The 22382-nt window shown below is 40.1% G+C and overlaps 1 protein-coding gene across 1 annotated transcript in view; it reads left to right on the top strand.

Moving 5' to 3' along the window:
* LOC137619872 (DNA polymerase alpha catalytic subunit-like) overlaps positions 1 to 22382 on the top strand; it is a 172871-nt gene that overhangs the window by 45390 nt on the left and 105099 nt on the right. The window contains exon 6 of the mRNA XM_068350162.1: positions 15999 to 16131. Within this exon, the coding sequence (XP_068206263.1) occupies positions 15999 to 16131 (133 nt within the window). The remainder of the gene's footprint in view (positions 1 to 15998; positions 16132 to 22382) is intronic.

Here is a 22382-nt window from a genome sequence, read left to right on the forward strand (position 1 = left end):
GGCTCTCATGACCGGAGTTAAGCTGAGCCTTCGAGGGTCTTGTAGCTTTGTTGGACCTTCGGGTCCTACTTGGGTATACTCCTCGGGTACACATACAGATAGTTGCCGACTTAAGACAGAGATGGGGACCGAGAGGCGCGTCGTAATTCAATTTCGACGTATGTCAAACTAAAGTAGTATGGTTTCCGTAGGTTTATTAAGCTATGTTATGATCCAAATCATATTTTATCAATATTTTTTTTTACTGTATATCATTATTCAATTTTATTGTTACATAGTATATCTTATGCTCTAATAAATCCTTATTGTATTCTATTTTTCAATTTTTGGAAAAATTTTTGCAGTCAAGAATTACCAACTTTTTTGCTTACTTTTGGTTGTGATCAGCTGTGCTGTTGATCTGAAGGTCCCGCTACTGTATCGAGATAATGCGCCAGTATGTCACATGATATTATAGTTTTCATGTAGTTTGTTTATAGCGATTATTATTAACCATACAAATATGTTCTCTTTTTCTGTGTGTGTGTGTGTGTGTTATTACGGCTAGTTCATTTTTAAAGCTTTATACAGTATTTAAATTTTAGTTTATTATTGAGCCTTCATATTTCACTAGAAATTATTGTGTTTAACTGTGGATCCTAAAGCATGTTTGTATGCTATTTTTCTATTTCGGGAGCATTTCAACATTCAACAATTACTTAGGTTTTACTTTCAGCAGGCATCAGCTGATCTCAAGGCCACGCTACCGTACAGCGATTATGTGCACATAACGTTGTTAATGTAATTTTCTCATTCGAAATATCTTTATACATAAGCATTAGTTATTGTATGAATCTCTCTCTCTCTCTCTCTCTCTCTCTCTCTCTCTCTCTCTCTCTCTCTCTCTCTCTCTCTCTCATAGCCTATATTGTTTGATTCTAACAATCAAAGAAGGAAACATCGATCTCATTAAATGCTGGGTTTCGGAAAAACTGACGTGGACACCAGGTAGATGTATTTTTATTGTGGACTACAGGGCATTCTCGATGGGGCAATTTCAGATGACATCTTTGATGCTCTTGGATCCCTTGTTGCTTGTCTTAAGTAAAGGAATGAAAATATGGATTTGTATATTTTTGAGATTACACCTGTAATGTAAGTCGAGGAATACGACGAGAAAATAAATGATTACAATAATAAGCTATCAAGCTGGTGTGTTGATAATGGAGTATCAATTGTAAAAACAAATTTGCTTTTTAGATTGGGTACAGGAGATGTTGACTCGATGTGTTTTGATGATAGCGAAGAAAATAGGGGAGTTTTTCTAAACACATAGGCAATTTTGAGATTGTTGAATGCAATATCCAAACACTCCCCATTTTCCATTAAGTAAAAATTGGGAGAAACTGAACGTAGAGTTTACACCTGTGATAACTTCTAAAAATAAGGGAATTTTTTCAAATAGGCACATGAGGAGGGCTTTTAGTGTATTTCAAAACAACAACCCTGAGACCAGAAATAAAGTAGAGCTTCGTACCGCTGGCAGGAACATGGTAAATCATAATAAGGAATTCCAGAGAGAAATGTATTTAAGGCAACCAGAGCAAAATAGGTATAATTCTTTTTCATCCTGACATAGATATGAAGAAGGGTACCGGGGGAGCAAACGAGTGGGAGAGGGAAATACAGTGCATGGATGCTTTAACTGTAAGAAAAGAAACCATCAAGTAGCTACATGTAGATTTGACCACAAGCTGAGATGTGGTACCTGTGAACAATTAGGACACAAAAGAAAATTTTGTCAGTATAAAAACTAGAATAACTACTTTATTATTAAGAAACTGACAAAAAAGGTAGGGCCATGTGTAGAAAAGATAAACTGAATGTAGAACACATAAATGCGAGATCACTAGAACACATAAATGCGAGATCACTATAGTCAGCTTTAGAGGAAATTAAGTTATTGACTCAAGAAAGAGATATTGATATCTTGTGCATAAGAGAAACATGATTGAAAGAAAATATCCCTGACAGAAATGTGAATATTGATGGTTTTAATTTGTTCCAAAGCAACAGTGGACGTGGTGGTGGCACTTGTATTTATGTCCGAAATGACCTTAATGCAGTTTTGGTAGATGTAAAATTGGAACGTTGTGAGGGTATTGAAAGCACTTGGGTAAAAGTTCAGTGTATGAAACTACCATCCATTATTGTTGGTGCTGTATATAGGTATCTAAATTCCTCAAGGGAAACGTTTATACATCTTAAAGAAATGTTCCATTTTAGTTTCCCAAAAAAACATCCAATGTTATTGCTTGATGACTTGAATGATGACTTGCTGAATGAATATTCTAGACTGGGAAAAATACTAGATATGGAGAACTTGAACCAAGTAACTAAAGAGCCTACTCGGATAGCAGAGACTTCTAAAACACTTCTTGATGTTATAATAATGAATAGTAAAAATATGGTACTGTCATCAGGTGTAGTAAAATCCCACATCTGATCACGATCTTATTTTCTGTACTCTTGATATTAGTAAACATAAACGCTACCCAGATAAAAAAAACATTTAGAAGCTTAAAAAAAACTATACGAAAGAATTATTTTGTATGCTTCTTAGAAACCACATTCATTTATCAGACAAAATACTCCAAACTGACGATGTAAATAAATAGGCGTTTATTTTAAATAGAAATAGTTGCACCAACGGAAACAAAGAAAATATACAGGCCACCGGCTCCGTGGATAAGCACTGAAATCAAAGAGGCTATGAAAAACTGCGATCATTTATGAAACAGGAGAGATTTAATCAAGAATCAAAGCTCTATAGAACTATATAAACTGTCAAAGAATAAAGTAAAATCAATGATGGAATTTGCAAAAGTTAAATACAATCAAAACCAGCTAAAATTTAATAGTAAAAATATGTGGAAGGTGATAAATAAAATTATTCCAAATAAGAAAACAGGAGGAAGGAGTAACGTAGAAAATCCGGAAGAATCAAGTGAAAGATTTAATGAATTCTTTGCGAACGTTGGCAAGAAAGTATATGAGGAAGTAAACACATAGGGAAGTGAGTGAGGAAAATTCCACATTACTAGAAAATCAGCATATTATCCATAGAAGAGAACGTTTAAGGTCCAGTCTGGTTGATGTTGGAAAGGTGGTTCAGGTGGTTAATAGTTTAAAGAACACAAATTCTCATGGTACTGATAACATTACGAGTCGATTTTTAAAAGATTCAATGCCAGTTATAGGCCTTTATCTTACTGTGATTATAAACACTTATCGTAACAGGCAAGGTCCCAATTGAATGGAAATATAGTACAGTATAGTAAATCTGCTTTATAAGGAAGGTGACGATTCCAGGAAATTTAGACTAATATCTTTATTATCTATTATGTCAAAAGTATTGGAGAAAATTGTGAGCGATGAACTATATGACTACTTGGAGTCAAAAAATTATCTATCACTCAGCATGGTTTCAGAAAACAGTTATCTACGGAAACTGCTCTAACAATATGTGAACAGATTCACGAAAATATTGATGATGATGAAATATCTTTGCTTACTTTGTGTGATCTGTCAAAAGCTTTTGATTCTGTTTCCCATAAACAACTACTAAAAAAGATTATGGATTTCGGTATCGATGATTTTTGGTTTAGAGATTATCTGTCAGCTCAGACTCAATCAGTAAAAATAGATAACCACATCTTAAGCAGACATAAATTGGAATATGGCGTACCACAAGGCTCGATTCTTGGACCAATTTTATTTAATGTTTACGTAAACGACCTTGTTGATATAAATGACGCTGACATGTTAGTTCAATATGCTGATGATGCACAATTTCTTCACCCCGGTAAGATCGATAATGTAGCAGAGATTCTCAGCCAAGCTGAAGGAAATTTAATAAAAGTAAACAAATATTTTCTGAAAATGGCTTAAGAATGAATGCCAATAAAACTCAGTTCTTGTTTGTAGTATCCTGTCAATATATTACTCGAATGCCAGACAACATCAAACCAAGTGAAAGCGTAAAAAATCTTGGGGTAATTATTGATAGATTCTTCACTTTTTATTGATAGATTCTTCACTTTTGATTATCATGTAGAAAAGATATATATAGCAAGACTAAGGGAGTGCTGTATTTCCTAAATAGAAATAAAGGTCTTTTTGATGAGACGAGCAGAAAATTAGTTGTTGAGGCATTAGCATTAAGCATAGTACAGTATCCTATTGCTCCACTATATGGAATGGGTTTTCAAATTTAAACTCACAAAAGATACAGAAGATTCAAAATTTTGCCTCGAAAGTCGCCTCGGGTGATGGGAAAAGATATGATCATGCCACACTGTATTTTAGAAAACTGGAATGGTTGAAAATAGAAAATAAAAAAGTTTATGATGTTTGTATTCATAAAGTATTGCATGAACATATACCCCAAAGAATATTGAGATTGGAAACCATCGAGCAGACGAGATCTCCTTCTAAATAGGCGAACAGCAATTGCTGATAGGGCAACTTCAGTCAGGGGACCTAGATTATGGAACGCATTGCCTGTGGATATTAGGGAATATGGAAACTTACACATTTTCAAAACAAAATTAAAATCATTCTTTTTTGCGAGCCAGCAATGATTATAATATGGTTGAAGTGTGCAACACATTGACTACTTTTAAGTGACTAGTTTACAATTCATAATGTATGGATGAAAAGGGATTTACAGAAATTTAAATTTGATTTTATATTTTTATTATTATTGAGGGAATTTATTGTCACTATTTTCAAACAAAATGTATGTATATGTGCATGGGTATGCATTGACTGCATGTAAATAAAATTTTACCTTTTTAGAAACTAGAAAGTTTATGTATCATGTGTTTTAGACTTGTCTTAGAAACATCCTAATTTACTTAATATAGCTAATTTGTATGTAAATTCTAATTTTTATTGTAGAATTTTAAATAGTATGTTGGAGACGTAATATATAATGTGGATTTTAGATCGTAATACAATGCCATCCTAATTGTATTTAAAGGCCATTACTATATAAGAACCTTTTAATGTAAATACATTCTTTATGTAAGAGAATACCCATTTGTTTTGTAGAATGAATGAATCTCTCTCTCTCTCTCTCTCTCTCTCTCTCTCTCTCTCTCTCTCTCTCTCTCTCTCTCTTTGATCATTATTAGAAATTCTTTGTATCAATACTCGATGTTTCGATTATGGGAATCATAGTAACACATCAAAGGGAAATCACTTGATATGCCATTTGCCTTCCGCAAGAAACATGTTGTTATCAGACTATTTTTTATTAAATTTACGGTAAGTAGTACTATTCTTGTAACTACTAATACAGACCACTAAAACACTTGATCATTACTTGGCGTTTTGATGATGGGAATACTGTAATAAGATTACTCGGTAACATGATAAAAGGAAATCATTCGGTTTGCCAGCTCTCCTTCCGCCAGAAATTTGACCTCACAAGACAGGTGACGTAAACTAGACAAAGAATGACAAGCAAAATATGTACTGTAAATCCTTTTTCTTTTTTCTTGCAAATACTAACTTACCAAGCAAACGTATTTTATTTTCCTAATGTAGGCTAAAAGGAAATATATTATTTTTGAGAAAATATTTGTCCTATTAGTGTATGTTATTTAGATAAATATTGAACTATTACCAGATGTTAAATAAAATAGCGTAGAATCAAAATTCATGCTATGTAGTACTGTACTCATAACAACCGATACAAACCCACAAAATATTTTGTATCTTTTCTTGATGTCTCGATAATGGGAATACTAATACTAACCACCGTTAGCCTATTGGAAGGAAATCATGGTATTGCTCTGTCGTTTTCCGCCGGTAAAATGACGTCACCAGACTTGTGATATGAACTCGGCAGAAATTAAAACTTATCTTAGAGTACTTTTTACTGAAAATGGATACTGTATCTTATCAATAAAAGAAAATACTAATTGACCAAGATATATCAGTTTAATTTTATACAAGAATAATCATTATTTCCCAGGAAATATTTGTCCCAGTAGCATACTACTTCTAATAGACTTTTGATGTCATCACCCCGAAAAAAAATGTCGTAAAGTCAAACTGTCATAAATCGCATAGGTCGTAAGTTGAGAAATACCTGTAGTTTGTTTCCTTAGTGTTTCCATCCTCCTTCAGGATTCAGTGACGCAGCTCCTCCGGGACCATGTCACTACAATCCCCATGAGTCTCGTGACCTGGAGTCATGCTTCATGGTAGCTCCTTCCCCTTGGTTTTACTGCGTTGGCGGCAGACAAGCGTCACGTGATGGAGCAATATCGTGTGACGTGGCAGCGTCTCACGGCAGAGGTGGTTCCCGTGTTTTTCCATCCTTGCGGAACCTGTCTCTCCTTGCCCCTGTGGTTTCTTTGCCCCCGGACAAAATTCTCCATTTATGGTTGTAGAAGGTTTCCCTCCTGTGGGTAAACCTCCCACTTGGAGAGACCTCCACCATTCTCTCTAGACAGCACCCAGACCCTCTCCCTAAGGGGAGGCCTGTGCCGGTGTTACCTACTGGTAAGAGGTCTAAGATTCCTGTAGAGGTTTCAAGGCCAGGGATCCGTGCCATCCTAAGGACATCCCTCCCAGCACATTGGGAGCTTGCGACCCCCCCTGTCTGCGAGCATTATTTACCGTGACGCAGCAAGCTATGACGGGGGTCATCCCCTTCACCCCTTCTCAGTCCTTAGGAGGCACTCCTATGATCCCTCTGTTGCCGCCTCTCCTCTGTCTGACCCTAGTAGTTCTGAGGGCTCCTCCCTGGCATTTCCCCCTCGCAAGGAGGAGCCCATTTCTTCTTGCAAGAGAGCACGGGAAGAGAACGCTTCAGAACTACAGGGCAGCCCCCTGCATTTCAAAATCCCACAGGACAAACTGAAAGGGGTGAGGAAGAGGATACGTCCATCTCCCCCTAGGGAGGACAGGGCAATTGCCTACACGGACTTATTCTGACCCTCTTCGGTCGAGATATTGTCTAAGGAGGCACGCTGTCCGATCCAGTGTGATGTAGTTCCTCCTGCAGATTCCCAGCTATTCCGCAGACAGCTGAGTCCATAAGGCTTACGCTTCTGCCTCAATGCAGAGCCAAAGGATTTATTTACAATCCCTAATACTCATCCAGGCTTCCCCTATCTGAACCTGAGAGGCATAGGGAAACGAGCACGTCCATGGAAGTTGCCCTATCTCCGGCTTATCCTGATGGCGACTTGGACCCACTCTGAGCTCCTGTGGGTGAGGACTTGGAAGTGGAAGGACAAAGGGATCTCGAGGACGATGCTTTGCCAGCTTCCGCTAGCCCTAGGTTAACAAAGGATGAACGGAAAGAGTCCGAGCATGCCCTCTGGCAGGTGTTAGCCTGCATTCGCTCCATCAATGGGCTGCCAGATCCATCATGGCAGCTCTTCCTGATGGTAAGGATATGGTCCTGGACCAGTTTTATGGCACCTAGAGACCCCTGAAGGCCAGCGCAGCTCTTCCCTGGTCAAAGGGGTTAAGGAGTGCCAAGCAGAAGGTAGTGTCTCAGGCAACTGGTTAATCTTCCTTCCTCCGGGCCAGTTCATCCTCCAAGCTCCTCCCTCATCTGTATGTGCTTCAAAGGAGGTATTACGGGCAGAAGTCTAGACTATGTTGGAGAAAGTCTCTTTCCAAGAGGTCCTCGAAGGGTCCCCAGTCTCCTACAGTGATTCTTGTGAAAGAGGCGTCTGGAGGCTGGAGACCAGTCATCAATCTCTCAGCTCTGAACAGGTTTGTTGAACAGACCTCATTCAGAATGGAGATAGCCGACACGGTCAGACAAGCAGTACTACCACTTCCTGTGCACTCTAGATCTAAAGGATGCATACTTCCAGATCCCAATCCATCTGTCTTCCAGGAAGTATCTAAGACTCATGCTAGACCGAAAGCATTATCAGTTCTAGGTGCTGTGATTCTGTCTTTCCACAACACTTCAGGTCTTCACGAGAGTGTTCACCTAGTGTCATCCTGAGCTCACAGAGTCGGCATCCGTCTTCTAAGATACTTGGACGACTGGCTGTTTTTGGCAGACTCGAAGGCAGTCCTTCTTCTCCACCGAGACGAGCTTTTAAGGTCTTGCCAAGGTCAGGGGATCATGGTAAACCTCGAGAAGTCTCACCTGCTACCCTCTCAAGAACTGGTATACCTTGCCATGAGAATAGTCACCATAGGGCACAAAGCTTTCCCATCAGACGAAAGGATTCATAATCTGAGGAAGATAGCACAGGCCTTCCTCAGGTGAGGAGAGCTTCCAGCCCAGAGCTGGCTTTGCCTGGCCCGATTAGTTCTCAACAGTCGCCTGAGTATGAGATCCCTCCAGTGGCGTCTGAAATCCCAATGGAGTCAGTCCACCGATTCCAGGGTTTGCCTAGTCTGCATAGCACAAGAGGAACTTTAAACCTCAAATGGTAGCTGACAGACCCAAAACTGTAAAGATGTCGATCTTCTCGTTCCTTCCCCTAAATTGATGTTCTTTTCAGATACATCAAAAGAACGGTGGTGGGCCCACCTGCTGCACCACATCTCCAATCAATGGTCCGAGTCCAAAGGGTGTCAGCACATAAATCTCTTGGAGATGAGGGTAGCCTTTCTTGCCCTCCAACAGTTTCACCAGGTCCTGGCTGGGCACTCCGTGGTATTCATGAGTGATAATGCCATGGTAATTGCTTACCTAAACAAACAAGGCGGTACCCTTTCGCAGCAGCTGTGCCATCCAACAGTAGAAATACTCACATGGGCAGAAGACAACTCAGTAACCCTATCGGCTTGCTTCATTTTAGGCAAACGGAATGTGCTAGCCGATAATCTGAGCAGAGTGACTCAGATACTGTGCTCCTTGTGGTCTTTGAATCTTTTGGTAGACAACAAAGTCCTGACTTTGTGGGATTCCCCGATTGTAGATCTGTTCGCGATGGCCCTGAACTTAGGGCTCCCCTTATACTGCTCCCCAGTCCCGGATTCCCAAGCTCATTGGCAAGATGCTTTCCAACAATGATGGGTGAACCTGGACGTGTACACGTTTCCCCTGTTCTGTCTGATGAGGAAAGTCCTCAACCAGGTCTGAATAAGCATCAACCTACGAGTGACTGATAGCTCCACTGTTGCATGACCTGCTCGAACAACCTTATGCCAACATTTACCACACCGCCCCTGCTTTGCTTTGGCTACATGCCTGGAGACTGTCCAGTACCTTTTCACACAGAGAAATGGCTGGTTACCTCAGACAATCTGCAGAGTCAGTCTACCTGGCAAAGAGGGCAGTTTTTTGTGTTTGGTATCGTTGAAGGGGTCTCTCTCCCATCGATGCCTCTTCCAACTAGAGCCAAGTTCCTTTTACACCTTCGGGAAGAAATGCTTCTCTTGGTTTCAGCAGTCAGAGACTACTGATCAGCATTGAGTCTTTTTTAAACTGAAAGTATATATTTCCTTCTCGTTTGAACTTTCTTTACTCATACTTAGTCATGAAATTACTTATCCCCAGTCGAAACTTAGCCCTCCTCCTTGGAACGTGGTTCAGGTTCTTCAGTCTCTGAAGGGCCCCCGCTATGAACAATGATGCCAGGCTTCAGATTGTTACCTCACGTGTGGAAGATGGTGTTCCTACTTGCTTTGGCCTTGGCCAAGAGAGTTAGCAAACTATATGATCTATCTTTTGACGTGTAGGGATTTGTCACCAGCCACCTGCTAAGAAAACAAAGAAAAAAATTTTGAGTTGAGGAACTGGAGTTAAAGAAATTAAAGAAAAAAATAATCCATAGCAAATTAATGCAATTTACTGAAAATATCAAATAAAGATAAAACATTGTACACATAAAACCTGAACAATTAAAATGATAATAAGAAATATATCCAGAAATTATTTGTATTTTCCTTAAACTATAATTTTTTTTCACATCACGCTACATCTCCGGATCCTTCTAGACAACCTCTGACTGGATAAGGACATTCTGAAGACCAACTCCCCAAGAGCCTCTTCCAAGACTACCTCCAGTGCCTTTCAATGCCTGGGGTGTCTTTTGTAAGCGTACGCCTACGTGACACCCTCTTGTACGAACTGCTCTAACTCAACACTCTCCAACGTAATGCGTTGACCCCACTCGTAGGCTCCCAACTCCTTCTCCAGCGAGTGTACAGGGTACCACACCTGCTCACAAAGTTGTTGCTTCTGCGCGGGACTTATGCTCCATCACGCGCAGTCACTTGTGATTCGTGCCCAGTCATGCGTGAGTCTCGCCTAGTCACGGGTGAGTCGCGCCCAGTCACACCCACTCGCGCGAAAATCTTCTAAAGCGAGTACTGTAAACCTGTTGTGTTGATGAGGATCTTGTGCTGAGGTCGCAACTTCGAAAGCAAGCGATGGTCCAAATCATCTGACAATGTCCTCCGTTACTGACAGCTCTAGCGTCAGGCCGATTCCCTTTCCAGAGGGAATGAAAGAATCCCCTAATAAGTGTGCGGGTATACCCTTATCTCCTGATCGCCTTGTGCGAATCATCAAGGAGCATTTAATGATGCCTAAGAAGTTACCTTCCAAGGATGCCGGCCCCTTTATAGGCCAGTCCAGATGTCATTCTCCTCCAGGACTCTCTAAGGACAATCCTGACTTGTCGAGTCGAGGAGCGTCCGTCCTGTTATGGCACCTGGGTGTCATCTCAACAGATGTTCATCTTAGGCTTTCCACTTGCCCATCCCCAACCGTGTCCACCATGGTCTACTTCCAGTAATCCGTTGGAGAAGTCGTCCTCGTCTTCTTCTTACGAGGCTCCGGACCGTAGGAGGAGATCGTCTCTGAGCAGTTCTGTTCCTTCAATGTTTAGGTCAACTCCACCTCGACCAAACACCATGGATTAACAAGTCTCTGCAGCTGCTCCACCTACAGGACCTCTTTCCTTAATGCCAGCTCAACCAGGCAAAAGGATGACAACTAAACAGGGTTGGAGGATGAAGCAATAAAGTCCTCCGTACGCAGACATCATACAACCCCTTACAAGTAAGGACTTGGGTTCCCCTTTGGAGATTGCCATCCACTCCTTCAATCCTAAATCAATCGAGATTGCTTCTCCGGACTTGTGTCCAGTATCTCTTCCACTGGAGGAGTAGCAAGACGTTGCTCCCGAACCTCAGAAGCCTAAGGAACTACAAGTTTCCTCCAAAACATCTATGCTTGAGGAACACTTCCCTTCCAGGAAAGAATTGAAAGATTCAAAGACGGTTCCTTAGAACTGTAAGGCCTGAGAAGCTTGTAGGGAGGAATTGGTAAGGGGGTCTCCCAAGGCAGGCCCTTCACAGGTTCCTGCTGATGACTCTGACCTACCAGAAGCTTTCATGGATGAAAGTGTGGCGATAGATGAGTTCCAGGACACGGATGAAGAATACCTCCCCAAAGTGGTGAATCCAAAATTCCACTCCGAGGCTGAGCGCAAGGAGTTGGAACATACCTTTTGACAAGTCTTTGCGTGCATGAGGACCTTCAATAACTAGAAGGATCCTGGCACTGCCCCACAGGAAGGCTAGAACCAAAGTGTTGGTTACCCAGAAATCTAAGACCAGTGCAGTCCTCCCTTGGTTAAAAGCACTTAATGCAGTCAGAAGGAAAGCTGTTTCCCAGATAGCAGGCACATCTAGCTCTCTCAGAGCAGGATCTTCCTCCTGATTTCTGCCCCTTCCCTAGTCTTCAGGGGAAGTATTACGAGATCCAGGACGAACCTCGTCCTACCCTGACTCTCAACCCTTCAGTAGAGTCTCTTACCAAGGGTGTCCCAGTATGGAGACTAGCTTCTTTGAGGGTCTCCCTTTCTGCCTCTGAGCTCCTCAACATAGAGAGAAGCGCAAAGTATGCTATGCAAGCTGCTTCATGGCTCGACCTGTGGTTGGGGTCGTTGGGCCAGATTGTTCGATCCGAGGATCTTTCCAAGGATTTGACAAGACGGTCCTTAGAATCCTTCCTTTTGTCAAGTACCCGGACCCTAGAATTCCTTTCGCACCACGCGGTCAACTTGTGGGTGGATGCGATTCTAAAGAGAAGGGATACAGTGATTGGAAGGTTCCACAGGCAGGTGCTGAAAGTGGAGGTCAAGCGCTTTTGAAACTTAACCCTCGAGGTAACCTCTCTTCAACCTGAAGAGGTAGAAAATGTAGCTGATAGGTGGAGAAAATCTCCCAAGGATTCTCTCCTCCATAAAGCCATGAATTCTTGGCCTAATGTTAGGTCTTCCCAACCCCCAAAGATTAGTCCAGTTCTTCATGTCCGTCAAATTCTAGACCAGGAACATCTAAGATGTCTAAGAAGCCCTTCCAGTCCAGGGACCAGGACGGGACGAAGTCTTTCAGAAGAAAGGTAGGTGGTAGAGGGGTCAGTCGAGATTGCCACTCCCACTAGGGAGGGCAATCATCTCATCAGTCCACCAGTGGGGGGATGCCTGCAACGCCTTTGGCAGAGTTGGCAGCATCACGAGACCGATCCCTATAATTGCGGGGATCTGTGTAGGGTATTGCGTCCCCTTCATTCAATCTCTCCCCCCTCTGACTCGGAATCCAATTCCTCGAAGGGGTCTGTAAAGGAGCTGGCCCTCCGTGTCAAAGTCCAGACCATGCTGCAGAAGGTCGCTCTCCAGGAGGTCTTAGATGGGTCCCCAGGCTTCTACAGTCGACACTTTCTTGTGAAATAGACATCTGGAGGCTGGAAACCATTCATAGATCTCTCGCCCCTGAACAAGATTGTTCTTCAAACTCCGTTCAGGATGGAGACGGCAGACACGGTCGTTAAAGCTGTAAGACCGAAGGACTTCATGTGCACATTGGATCTCCAAGACGCATACTTCCAATCCATCTGTCTTCAAGGAAGTATCTCAGGTTCATACACAAGAACAAACATTACCAGTTCAAGGTTCTCTGTTTCGGTCTCTCGACAGCGCCCTAAGTCTTCACCAGGGTGCTCACCCTAGTGTCATCATGGGCTCACAAGAACGGCATTTGTCTCTTAAGATACCTAGACGACTTGCTAGTCTTACCAGACTCGAAGATGAGCCGCCTTTATCATCGGGACATGGTTTTGTGTTTTGTCAGCATCTGGTATTGTGATAAATCTCAAGAAGTTATCTTTGCTTCCATATCAGATACTGGTTTACCTCCGTATGATCATAGACACCGACCTTCAAAAAGTCTTCCCATCAGAAGACAGAGTACACAGGCTGAGAGAAGTGGCTTGTCCCTTCTTCAGATGAGAAGACGTACCAATCCATCAGTGGCTGTGTCTCTTGGGTCATCTAACCTCGCTGATTCATCGTCCTCTCAATGGTCGCCTCAGGATGAGATCCCTCCAATTGCACCTAAAATCTCTATGGGACTAGCACACCGAGTCCCAGGACATCATAGTGCCAAGAGGCCAGGATCAAGTAATGGATCTTCAATGGTGGGTCTCAGAGGAGAACCTTTGCCTAGGGCTAGATTTTCTTTTCCCTCCTCTAGACTTGCTGATCTTCAAAGAAGCATCAAAAGAAGGATTGGGCACCCACTTGCTGCATCACACGGTCTCGGCCTTTGATCCAAATCCGAAAGATACCAGCACAAATCTACGAGATGAGAGCAGCATTCCTAGCTTTCCAACAGTTACTGGCAGGTCATTGTGGTATTGATAAACGACAATACCACAGCGGTGGCTTAATAAAGAAACAAGGCGGTACTTTTTCGCAGCACCTATGCCATCTTGCTGTAAATATTCTAAAATGGGCAGAAGATGATTCGGTGACACTATCAGCTTGGTTAACTCCAGGCAAGAAGAATGTGCTTGCAGACAACTTGAACAGAGCGACCCAGATAGTGGGCTTTGAATGGTCTTTGAATCCTCTGGTAGCCAACAAAGTGCTGACTGTGTGGGAATCCCGACTGTGGACCTGATTGCAACATCCCTGAACTTGAGGCTCCCGCTGTACTGTTCCCTAGTCTCGGACCCTCAGGCTCTATGTCAGGTTGCACTCCAACAATGGTGGGACAACATCGACGTTTATGCCTTTCCCCCTGTTCTGTCTGATGAGAAGACTGATCAACAAGACCAGAGCATCCAAAAATCTACTGATGACCTTCAAAGTTCAGCTATGGCATCATGTAGAGTGGTTTCCAGACCTTCTGCAACTGGTTGTAGGATCACCTGAGAGAGCTTCCTCCACGACCAAATCTACTCAGACAACCACACGCCAACATCTTTCATAAGACCCTCTGGTCGCTTCGATTTCACGCGTGGAGACTATCCAGCGTCTCTTCTCAAAGAGAAGCTTTTCGCAACAAGTTGCGTGAAGAATGTCTAAACACTTACAAAAGTCTCCAGCAGCAGTGTACCAGGCAAAGTGGATATTCTTCTGTGGTTGGTATTGTGGAAGGGGTATCTCTTCCTTGATGGCACTAATCCAGTAATAGCGGAGTTCCTTGTATACCTTCGAGAGGAAAAACTTCTTTCAGTATCGGTGGTAAAAGGCTATCGCTCAGCCTTGAGCTGAGCCTTTAGATTGAGTGGAGTGGATCTTTCCTCTTTGTTGGAACTTTCCCTAATCATATGGAGCTAGGAAATCACTTGCCCCAGTCGGAGATCAGACCTTCTCCTTGGAACGTGGTTCGCGTTTTGAGATCCCTAATGGGTCCTTCTTACGAACCACTATGCCATGCAACAGCCCTAACCTCACGTTAAAGACGGCATTCCTACTCGCTTTAGCATCTGCAAAGAGAGTTAGTGAACTTCATGGATGGTCTCTCGTACGGGCCCTTTCAGATTAAGAGTCTACGTTCTGTAACCAATGACTGTGGTCAATTTTTACTTTGCCCTGTGAGGAGTTTGAGATATTATCTTGAATGTACTGCAGCAACATGACCCTAGCTTTCAGCCTTATTTGTCAGCTCGGGCAGAACTAAGAGGAGGGTCATCAAGCACACCATTTCTTCTTGGATCCGCAAAGTCATATACTATGCCCTCCAACATGACTCTCCTGAAGCTCAAAGACCTAGAGCTCATGATTTAAAGGGCATAAGTACGTCCCGGGCATTTAAACGTGACTTCTCAATATCACAAGTTCTGCAAGCCGATGTGTGGAAGCGTCAAATGTCCTTCACTGCCCACTACCTCAAAGACGTGACCCACAGGAGGCTTGATATATTATCTATCGGCCCTTTGGTGGCTGATACAACAATGGGTTGAAAAATACCTCTGGCTCTTTGTTGGATAAGTAGCAGTTGTTTTAGGTCATTGGTTACCCAGGTTAAGTCTGAGGTGAATGAAAGTATGTCTGGCTTTTCCTTTCTCCATCTTCCCCTTTCTTGGGGAACTGCACCTTGGGTTCCTTTGCAAGCTGGCTTCTACCTCTGCAGGTAAGAACCTTTTCCCTTGTGTATCCTAGTATAGACAATAACTAGTTATACTCTTTCACGTCCCCCAATGTTTCCTGCGAGGTAAACACTAACATTCGCTCGGTGAATTATTAGTGAGGTGACAAGGTTTATCCTTAGATACAGTCTAATACTGTACTATGAAAAGCAGGGTAATGACTAAGCCAGAAGTCGGACTTCCACTCACCTAAGAGTGAGTCATTCATATAAATAACGAAAGGTTTGTTAGTGAAGGAACAAATAACAAATTTGGAAATAATTTGTATTTTTCCCTAACTAATACAAACCTGTAGTTATATAAATTGTCCCCCTGAAGTCCTGCCTGCAATTGAACAGTGAGGCAGCTCTGCGAGATGTAAGTGGAGATAGGTACCCTCAACAGTGGTTAGATAGGGTTGCCACCTCACACTTTTTAGTCTATTTGGCTACCTTCCAGCTTCACCAAAAGATAATCCATATAAATAACTACAGGTTTGTATTAGTTAGGGAAAAATATAAATTATTTCCAAATTTGTTAGTTTCTTTTCAAATTACCTTGTAATTCTCCATTTTTAAAAGTGAAATACCAATTGCAGGCCCAAAGAAGAAGAGAAGATATTGACTGGTGGATGGGAGACAGCCAAAGGGTGCTTGAATGAGACCGTAGTAAAGGATATTCAGATAGATTCCTCTCAGCTGCCTCTGACTACCAATTCTAAAGGAGAACAAGTTAGTATTTCATAACCTTTTAGTAAAACATGTAAATATTGATTTGATGTTGTTTAATTTATAAGTTGTAGAGTTTGAGTTTTACCTCGATGAATGGGTTAATCTTCATAGCTACAAAAGATTCTACTTGACTTTCTTTCATATCAATCAGATCAATTGAATATATGAGCCTATATTCATGTCCTGAATATTTCCAGGCACTCGTGTCATATCTACTTTTGTTCTCCAGATATTTTCTTTGTGGAGGATTGATTTAGATATTTAAATTAGGGTTAACCACCAATGGATATTATTCATGTTCCTCATGTTCATTAGGAATTTAATCAACAAAGAGTACCCTATCCATATAATGGATGCATTATATGCTGTCAATTTTCAATTATATATATTGTCGATGTATTTTTCTATCCTTAGCTCCACCTTCTATTGATGTCACAGGATACTGTAACCAATCTGTAATCGTTTACAAATTTAAGTTTGCCAAAAACTGTATACTTTAAGGCTATATTGTGCTAAGCATGCGTCGTTGGCATTGGGGGTAGGTGCCATTTGTCTTATGAATATTTTTTTTTATTATGCAAAATTAAGAATTAATTTTTTTTTGTAAGGGCTGATATTGGATATCTTAATGATTCAGAAGCACGTGCTGATGATTTGGACAGCCATAGTGAGCATGATGATGATGATTATATTACTGATGGCAATGTTTATGATGACGATCTTGACATTGAACCTGTTGCTTCATCCTTGGTATGTGTTTATCGGCCCGAAGGTATTAATCGTGGAAATGACTTTATTTTTACCCAAAGAAATGTAGGATAACATACTGTATATGCTAACAATTAATTTTTTAGCTAGTAAGGAAATATGATTGAAGTCAAATCTAATGTTAAAAAACTCAGGAGATGGAAAGCCCCCGGTTACGATGGAATAACTGCTGAGATGATACTGGCTGAAAATTAAGTAACCACTAAAATACTTCTAGATTATTTTGTAGAATGTGGCATGAAAAAGCAAAACCTGATGAATGGGAGTTAGGAGTGTTGGTGAAAATGGCACAGAAAGGAGACCTAGGCTAACTGATTACAATAATTACAGAGGCATCATACTAGCGTCAATTGTCATAGAAATATATAGTATCCTTTTTCTGAAGAGACTAGAGATTAAAATTGATGAGAAGCTGAGAGATGAACAAACAGAGCTTAGTAAAGGTAGAAGTTGTACTGACCAAATTTTCATTTTGAGACATGTACAGTAATGCATAGACATTTGTGGACTATGAAAAAGCTTTTGATAGTATGCATCGGCCAATTTTCTGGAGAGTCCTTTGTTATTATAGAATTCCTCTTAAATATGTGAATTTTATTAAATCTGTTCATTAGCATAGCTGCTGTAAAGTTAATGTTAATGGAGTCCTATCAGAGGAATTTCTTGTGAACAGCAGAGTACTCCAAGGGAATGTGTTATAACATATGTTGTTATCCTTCTCATAGAGTTTGTTATGTGTAGAACAGTTGGAGAAGGATTGGACTGGATTGGTAATGGGATTTTAGCAGACCTAAAGTATGCTGATGACGCTGTTCTTATTAGCAGAATTCCACAGGATTTTCAATGCTTGCTTACCAGAATGCATGAAATATATCACAAGGTTGGTCTCAAGATAAATACAGGAAAGATAGATGAGAATAGAATATACAATGGAAGATGAAATATCACTGGAAGGAGAAAGGATTATTTAGGTGGATTCATTCAAGTATTTAGGAACTAATTGATTTCCAATACAGGGTCTTTAGAATTAGAGTTTAATGAAAGATTGAAAAAAGCAAATCAGACAAGTTTTTCTTTGTATTTTTACAAAGACAATATTAATAAATCGTGATTATTGTGAATTTTATGTTCTTTTTTGGGTATTAATAAACGAAAACCAAGTTATTTATCATAAGTGAAGATCCTTTTGCTCAATATCTTGCTGGTTTTGGCTCCTGTCAAACAAGGCAGTCGCTCATCCATACACACACACACACACACACACACTCTCTCTCTCTCTCTCTCTCTCTCTCTCTCTCTCTCTCTCTCTCTCTCTCTCTCTCTCTCTCTCTCTCTCTCTCTCTCTCTCTCTCTCTCTCTCTCTCTCTCTCGAGCAAATTTTCTTCTTCCTTATGTTAGCAAGATGTTGAAATTAATTGTCTTTTACTCTTTGAATTGATAAAATTCTTGCTGAAAACGAGAAATACAAATGTAAAAATGAGTGAATATTAGAGGTCAAACTTTGGTATGCACTCTCTCTCAGGTTTTTGGTAGGACTGAAGGGCGTAATACATTGTTTCATTTCGTCTGCGACTCGTGGAATTTATACAGATGCCATTTTTCACAATTTCTTTTACATTAAAATGTAATAATTATCAAAATTTACGATAACAGAAGAAATACCGCATTTTCTTTTAGGGAACAATGTTTATGGTTTATTGAGTTACTTTTACTAATTACCCTGTAACTATGAAAGTAAAAGGAATTTTGACAAAATATTTCGTAAACACATTCTCCATTGCCGTATGAATCTCTGAATTTTTTCAGGATTTTGTGTTATTCTTCCTATATCCCCATATATTGGCATTCAAGTTGGTCCCCTTAAAATAATTGAATATTGCTTAGGTTCATCCTTAGTCTCTTGAAAGTATTGTGAGCACTGATTTTTTTTTTTTTTTGTAGATCTGTGTTACTCAAGTATTCCATAAGCCATATTACTTTACGGTTTGCTTGTTGCCTTCCTCAAAATCAAAGATTTTGCAAAGGTTATGTAATTGTCCATCTGTTTGTTAGTTTATTTATATTTGTTTGTTAGTTTGTGAGCAACTTTACATAAAAACTGCACAACTGATTTTGACCAAACTTGGTAGTCATGTTTTGAATATAAAGTACATCAAAGTACAAGTACGCAGGAGTACTTTGAAAGTAATCTCAATGTTAAGTAAATGGCAAATATTTCATTAGTTTATTTTTTGCTTGTTAACAACATTACGCAAAAACTACAGAACCAATTTCAATGAAAATTGGTGTACATGTGGAGTATGACCGAAGGACAAGTCCATTAGATTTTAAATAGAATTTATTTTGTACAAGTACACAGTGGAGTTAAGAGTAAAATAAGACTGCTTTGCATGGCGAATGCATCTCTACTGAGCGCCCCTTTAGATATATCAGTGTTTTTCTTGGGTCGTATTAATTATTTTACCCTGTTATTTTTCTAAGCCAAGGTTATTGCATGCATTGGTTTTTTATTTTTGTTGATAGTAACAAAAAACCACGATCCCTTCATTTTTCTGAAGTATGACTTTAGTTAACCAATACCTGCAGAAGAAACTGGATGTCTTTTTTACCAAATCATTAGCTGAATCAAATCCAAAGGTCCTCACAAGATCTATTTTGTTAATTATGTAAATTCCTAGAAAATTGGTGCTCATGTGGAGTATGATCCAAGGACAAATCCATTAGATTTTGAAGAAAATATATCAAGTACAAGTGTGCAGTGGAGTTAAGTGCAAAATGCAACTGCTTTGCATGGCGAATGCATGCTCTATACTTAGTGCCCCTCTAGCGATTTCAATGTTTTTCTTGGGTAGTATTAATTATATTACTGTATTATTTTTCCAAGCCAAGGATATTGCATTGGTGTTTATTTTTGTTGATAGTAACAAGAAAGCCATGATCCTATGATTTGTCTAAAGCATGAGATTAGGTAACCAAATCATTTGCTGAATCAAATTCAAAGGTCCTCACAAGATCTACTATTTTGTAAATAGTGTAAATTCCCAGAATGTAAGGAAAAGTAATGTCGGTGGGGAATAAATTAATCCATGTTTAAATTCCAGTTTCCATTTAAGATATCATAAACCCCACCATGGAAATTACCAGAGATATCTTTTTGTAAATATTTTATTGGTATTAAAAAAAACATGACTGAACTAGACGCTAGGTCTCTTTTTATGGAACGTGTTGAAAAACATAGGGAATCAACTTTTATATATACCGATGGCTCCAAATCTGATGCTGCTGTTGGATTTGGAGTATATAGTAGTTCTTTTAACTGTAGAGGTGCACTTCCTTCAATATTTTCCATATTTACTGCTGAATTATATGGTATACTAACCACTATTTAGAAAATAGCTTCAAAAGAGGAGGGCAATTTTACCATTTATAGTGATTCAAGAAGTGTCCTTCAAGCTTTATAAAGTTTTAATTCTAGTAAACCTCTAGTTTCAAAGATTTTAGAGTGGCTTTTGATTATTGCCCTTAAAGGTATAACAGTTCGATTTTGCTGGGTTCCGGCACACGTAGGTGTGTCTGGAAATAAAGAGGCAGATTCACTGGCAAAGAGTGCTGCTGCCAAGTTGCTTCCAAGAAGGTATCGCATTCTCTGTAATGATTTTTTACCAGCAATTAAGAATTCTATTTTTAACAATTGGCAAAAGCATTGGGATACTTTAACCGAAAATAAGATGAGAGATATTGCGATTGTCATATCCCCTTGGAGGTATAATGGGATGCCCCGAGAATGGGAGACTATTCTTTTAGTCCTGTCAAAATGTGGCTGAGCCTCAAACAAATCACTAACAAAGGTTTTTAACTTGCATTTTGGGCATGGATAACCTCTCTTTCAGATAAAAAAAGTTTACCAAAATTAACCTTGCGGAAAGGGGTCAACGGCCGCCATCTTTAAAATCCAACTTAACTATTAAAATTTCTAGACATGAAATTCCTGACATTTCCTGACAATTACTGACCAAAATAAAAGTTTTTCCTGACAAAAAACCTCTATTGAATTAGAAATAAAGAAAAAATTTACATGATAACCCAGCTTAACATTTTCTTGGTGTTTTAAATTGTAATGATAGGTAGCTATATGCTTAATAATAAATTAACACCAGAAAATGATTAGCCCCTGCCATTGTTTTCATGCTTTTTTTTTATTTCTTATACAAATTGAATATAAAAGGTACAAAAACAGACTAAGTAGCCTTTTTCAAGGCAACAATTTTCACATTAATTCCTGACATTTCATAAAGAATAGGTACAAAATAAGTACAATTTACAATAAAGAATGGTCAGTTGGTCGAATGCTGGGGCAAGGCTCTTGTATAATCACCACAGAACAAGTTCACGAACGGACCAAAAAACATTTCTTGTCAAGAACTAGTCAAAGGTAACTTCATCATCATCAAGACTTGGCTGTGGTGAGTTGGTGCTGTGGAGGCCTTTGCAATTACCACACAAGTTTGAATAGTGAATGCCATGTTTCCTGCAACTGTATCTTGCTGTAGTACACCCTGAAGTACAGTTACACGTAATTATAGCCAACAAATTTACAGAACCAGCTGGCAAGTCAGTCTTGATTGGTTGTAATTTACCATCTGAAAGTTTCCATCCCCACTCGTCAGGTTTTAGCTGGTTTCTGTCTTTCCATTCCTGAATTTGGAAGTAAACGTGAAGGGTGTGGAATTTCGTAGCTGCTCTTGTTGGTGGCAATGATTTGGCCTCAACATACTTTGAGCTTTTTGCAACCTTTTCCTTAAAGCGCCTCAGTCGGAGATGATTGATGTTTTCCCCATCATTACCATTGTACAGGCACACTAAAACCCTCTCCCCAGCTTCAATAACCTTCTCTGCACTGCTATCCTTGTCAAACACTTCTGCCAGTTTGAGGAAGTTTCTATTGTTCATCACCTTTCGAAGGGGTGCTGCCTTCCCAATTCCATGAACACTTGATGTAGAATCACAACCCAGTAGTGCATGGATGAAAAGAATGTTGGAACAACCGACCACAGCTCCCTAAGATTTCCACATCTCTTTGATGTTCCAGACTTTCACACTTTTTGCACTAGACTTTGGTTGTGGCGTGAAGTAGATGTAACCATCATCTCTATTGGCATGATAACCCTTTTACCCCCAATGGACGTACTGGTACGTTTTACAAAACTCATCCCTTAACCCCCATGGACGTACCGGTACGTAGTTGCAAAAAGCTACTATTTGCATTTTTTTTTTGTAAATTTTTTATAACTTTATTAAAAACTTCCAGCATTTTCCAAATTAATGAGACCAACATGACCTCTCTATGACAAAAATTAAGGCTGTCAGCGCAATCTAAAAAAAAGTATTGCAAAACGTGCTTCAAAAATAAAAACGCCTGGGGGTTAAGGGTTGGAAAGTTCCAAATAGCATTGGGGGTAAAATGGATAACATAGCAGGACCAT

The sequence above is a fragment of the Palaemon carinicauda genome, chromosome 26, assembly GCF_036898095.1.
Source record: "Palaemon carinicauda isolate YSFRI2023 chromosome 26, ASM3689809v2, whole genome shotgun sequence".
Lineage (NCBI taxonomy): Eukaryota > Metazoa > Arthropoda > Malacostraca > Decapoda > Palaemonidae > Palaemon > Palaemon carinicauda.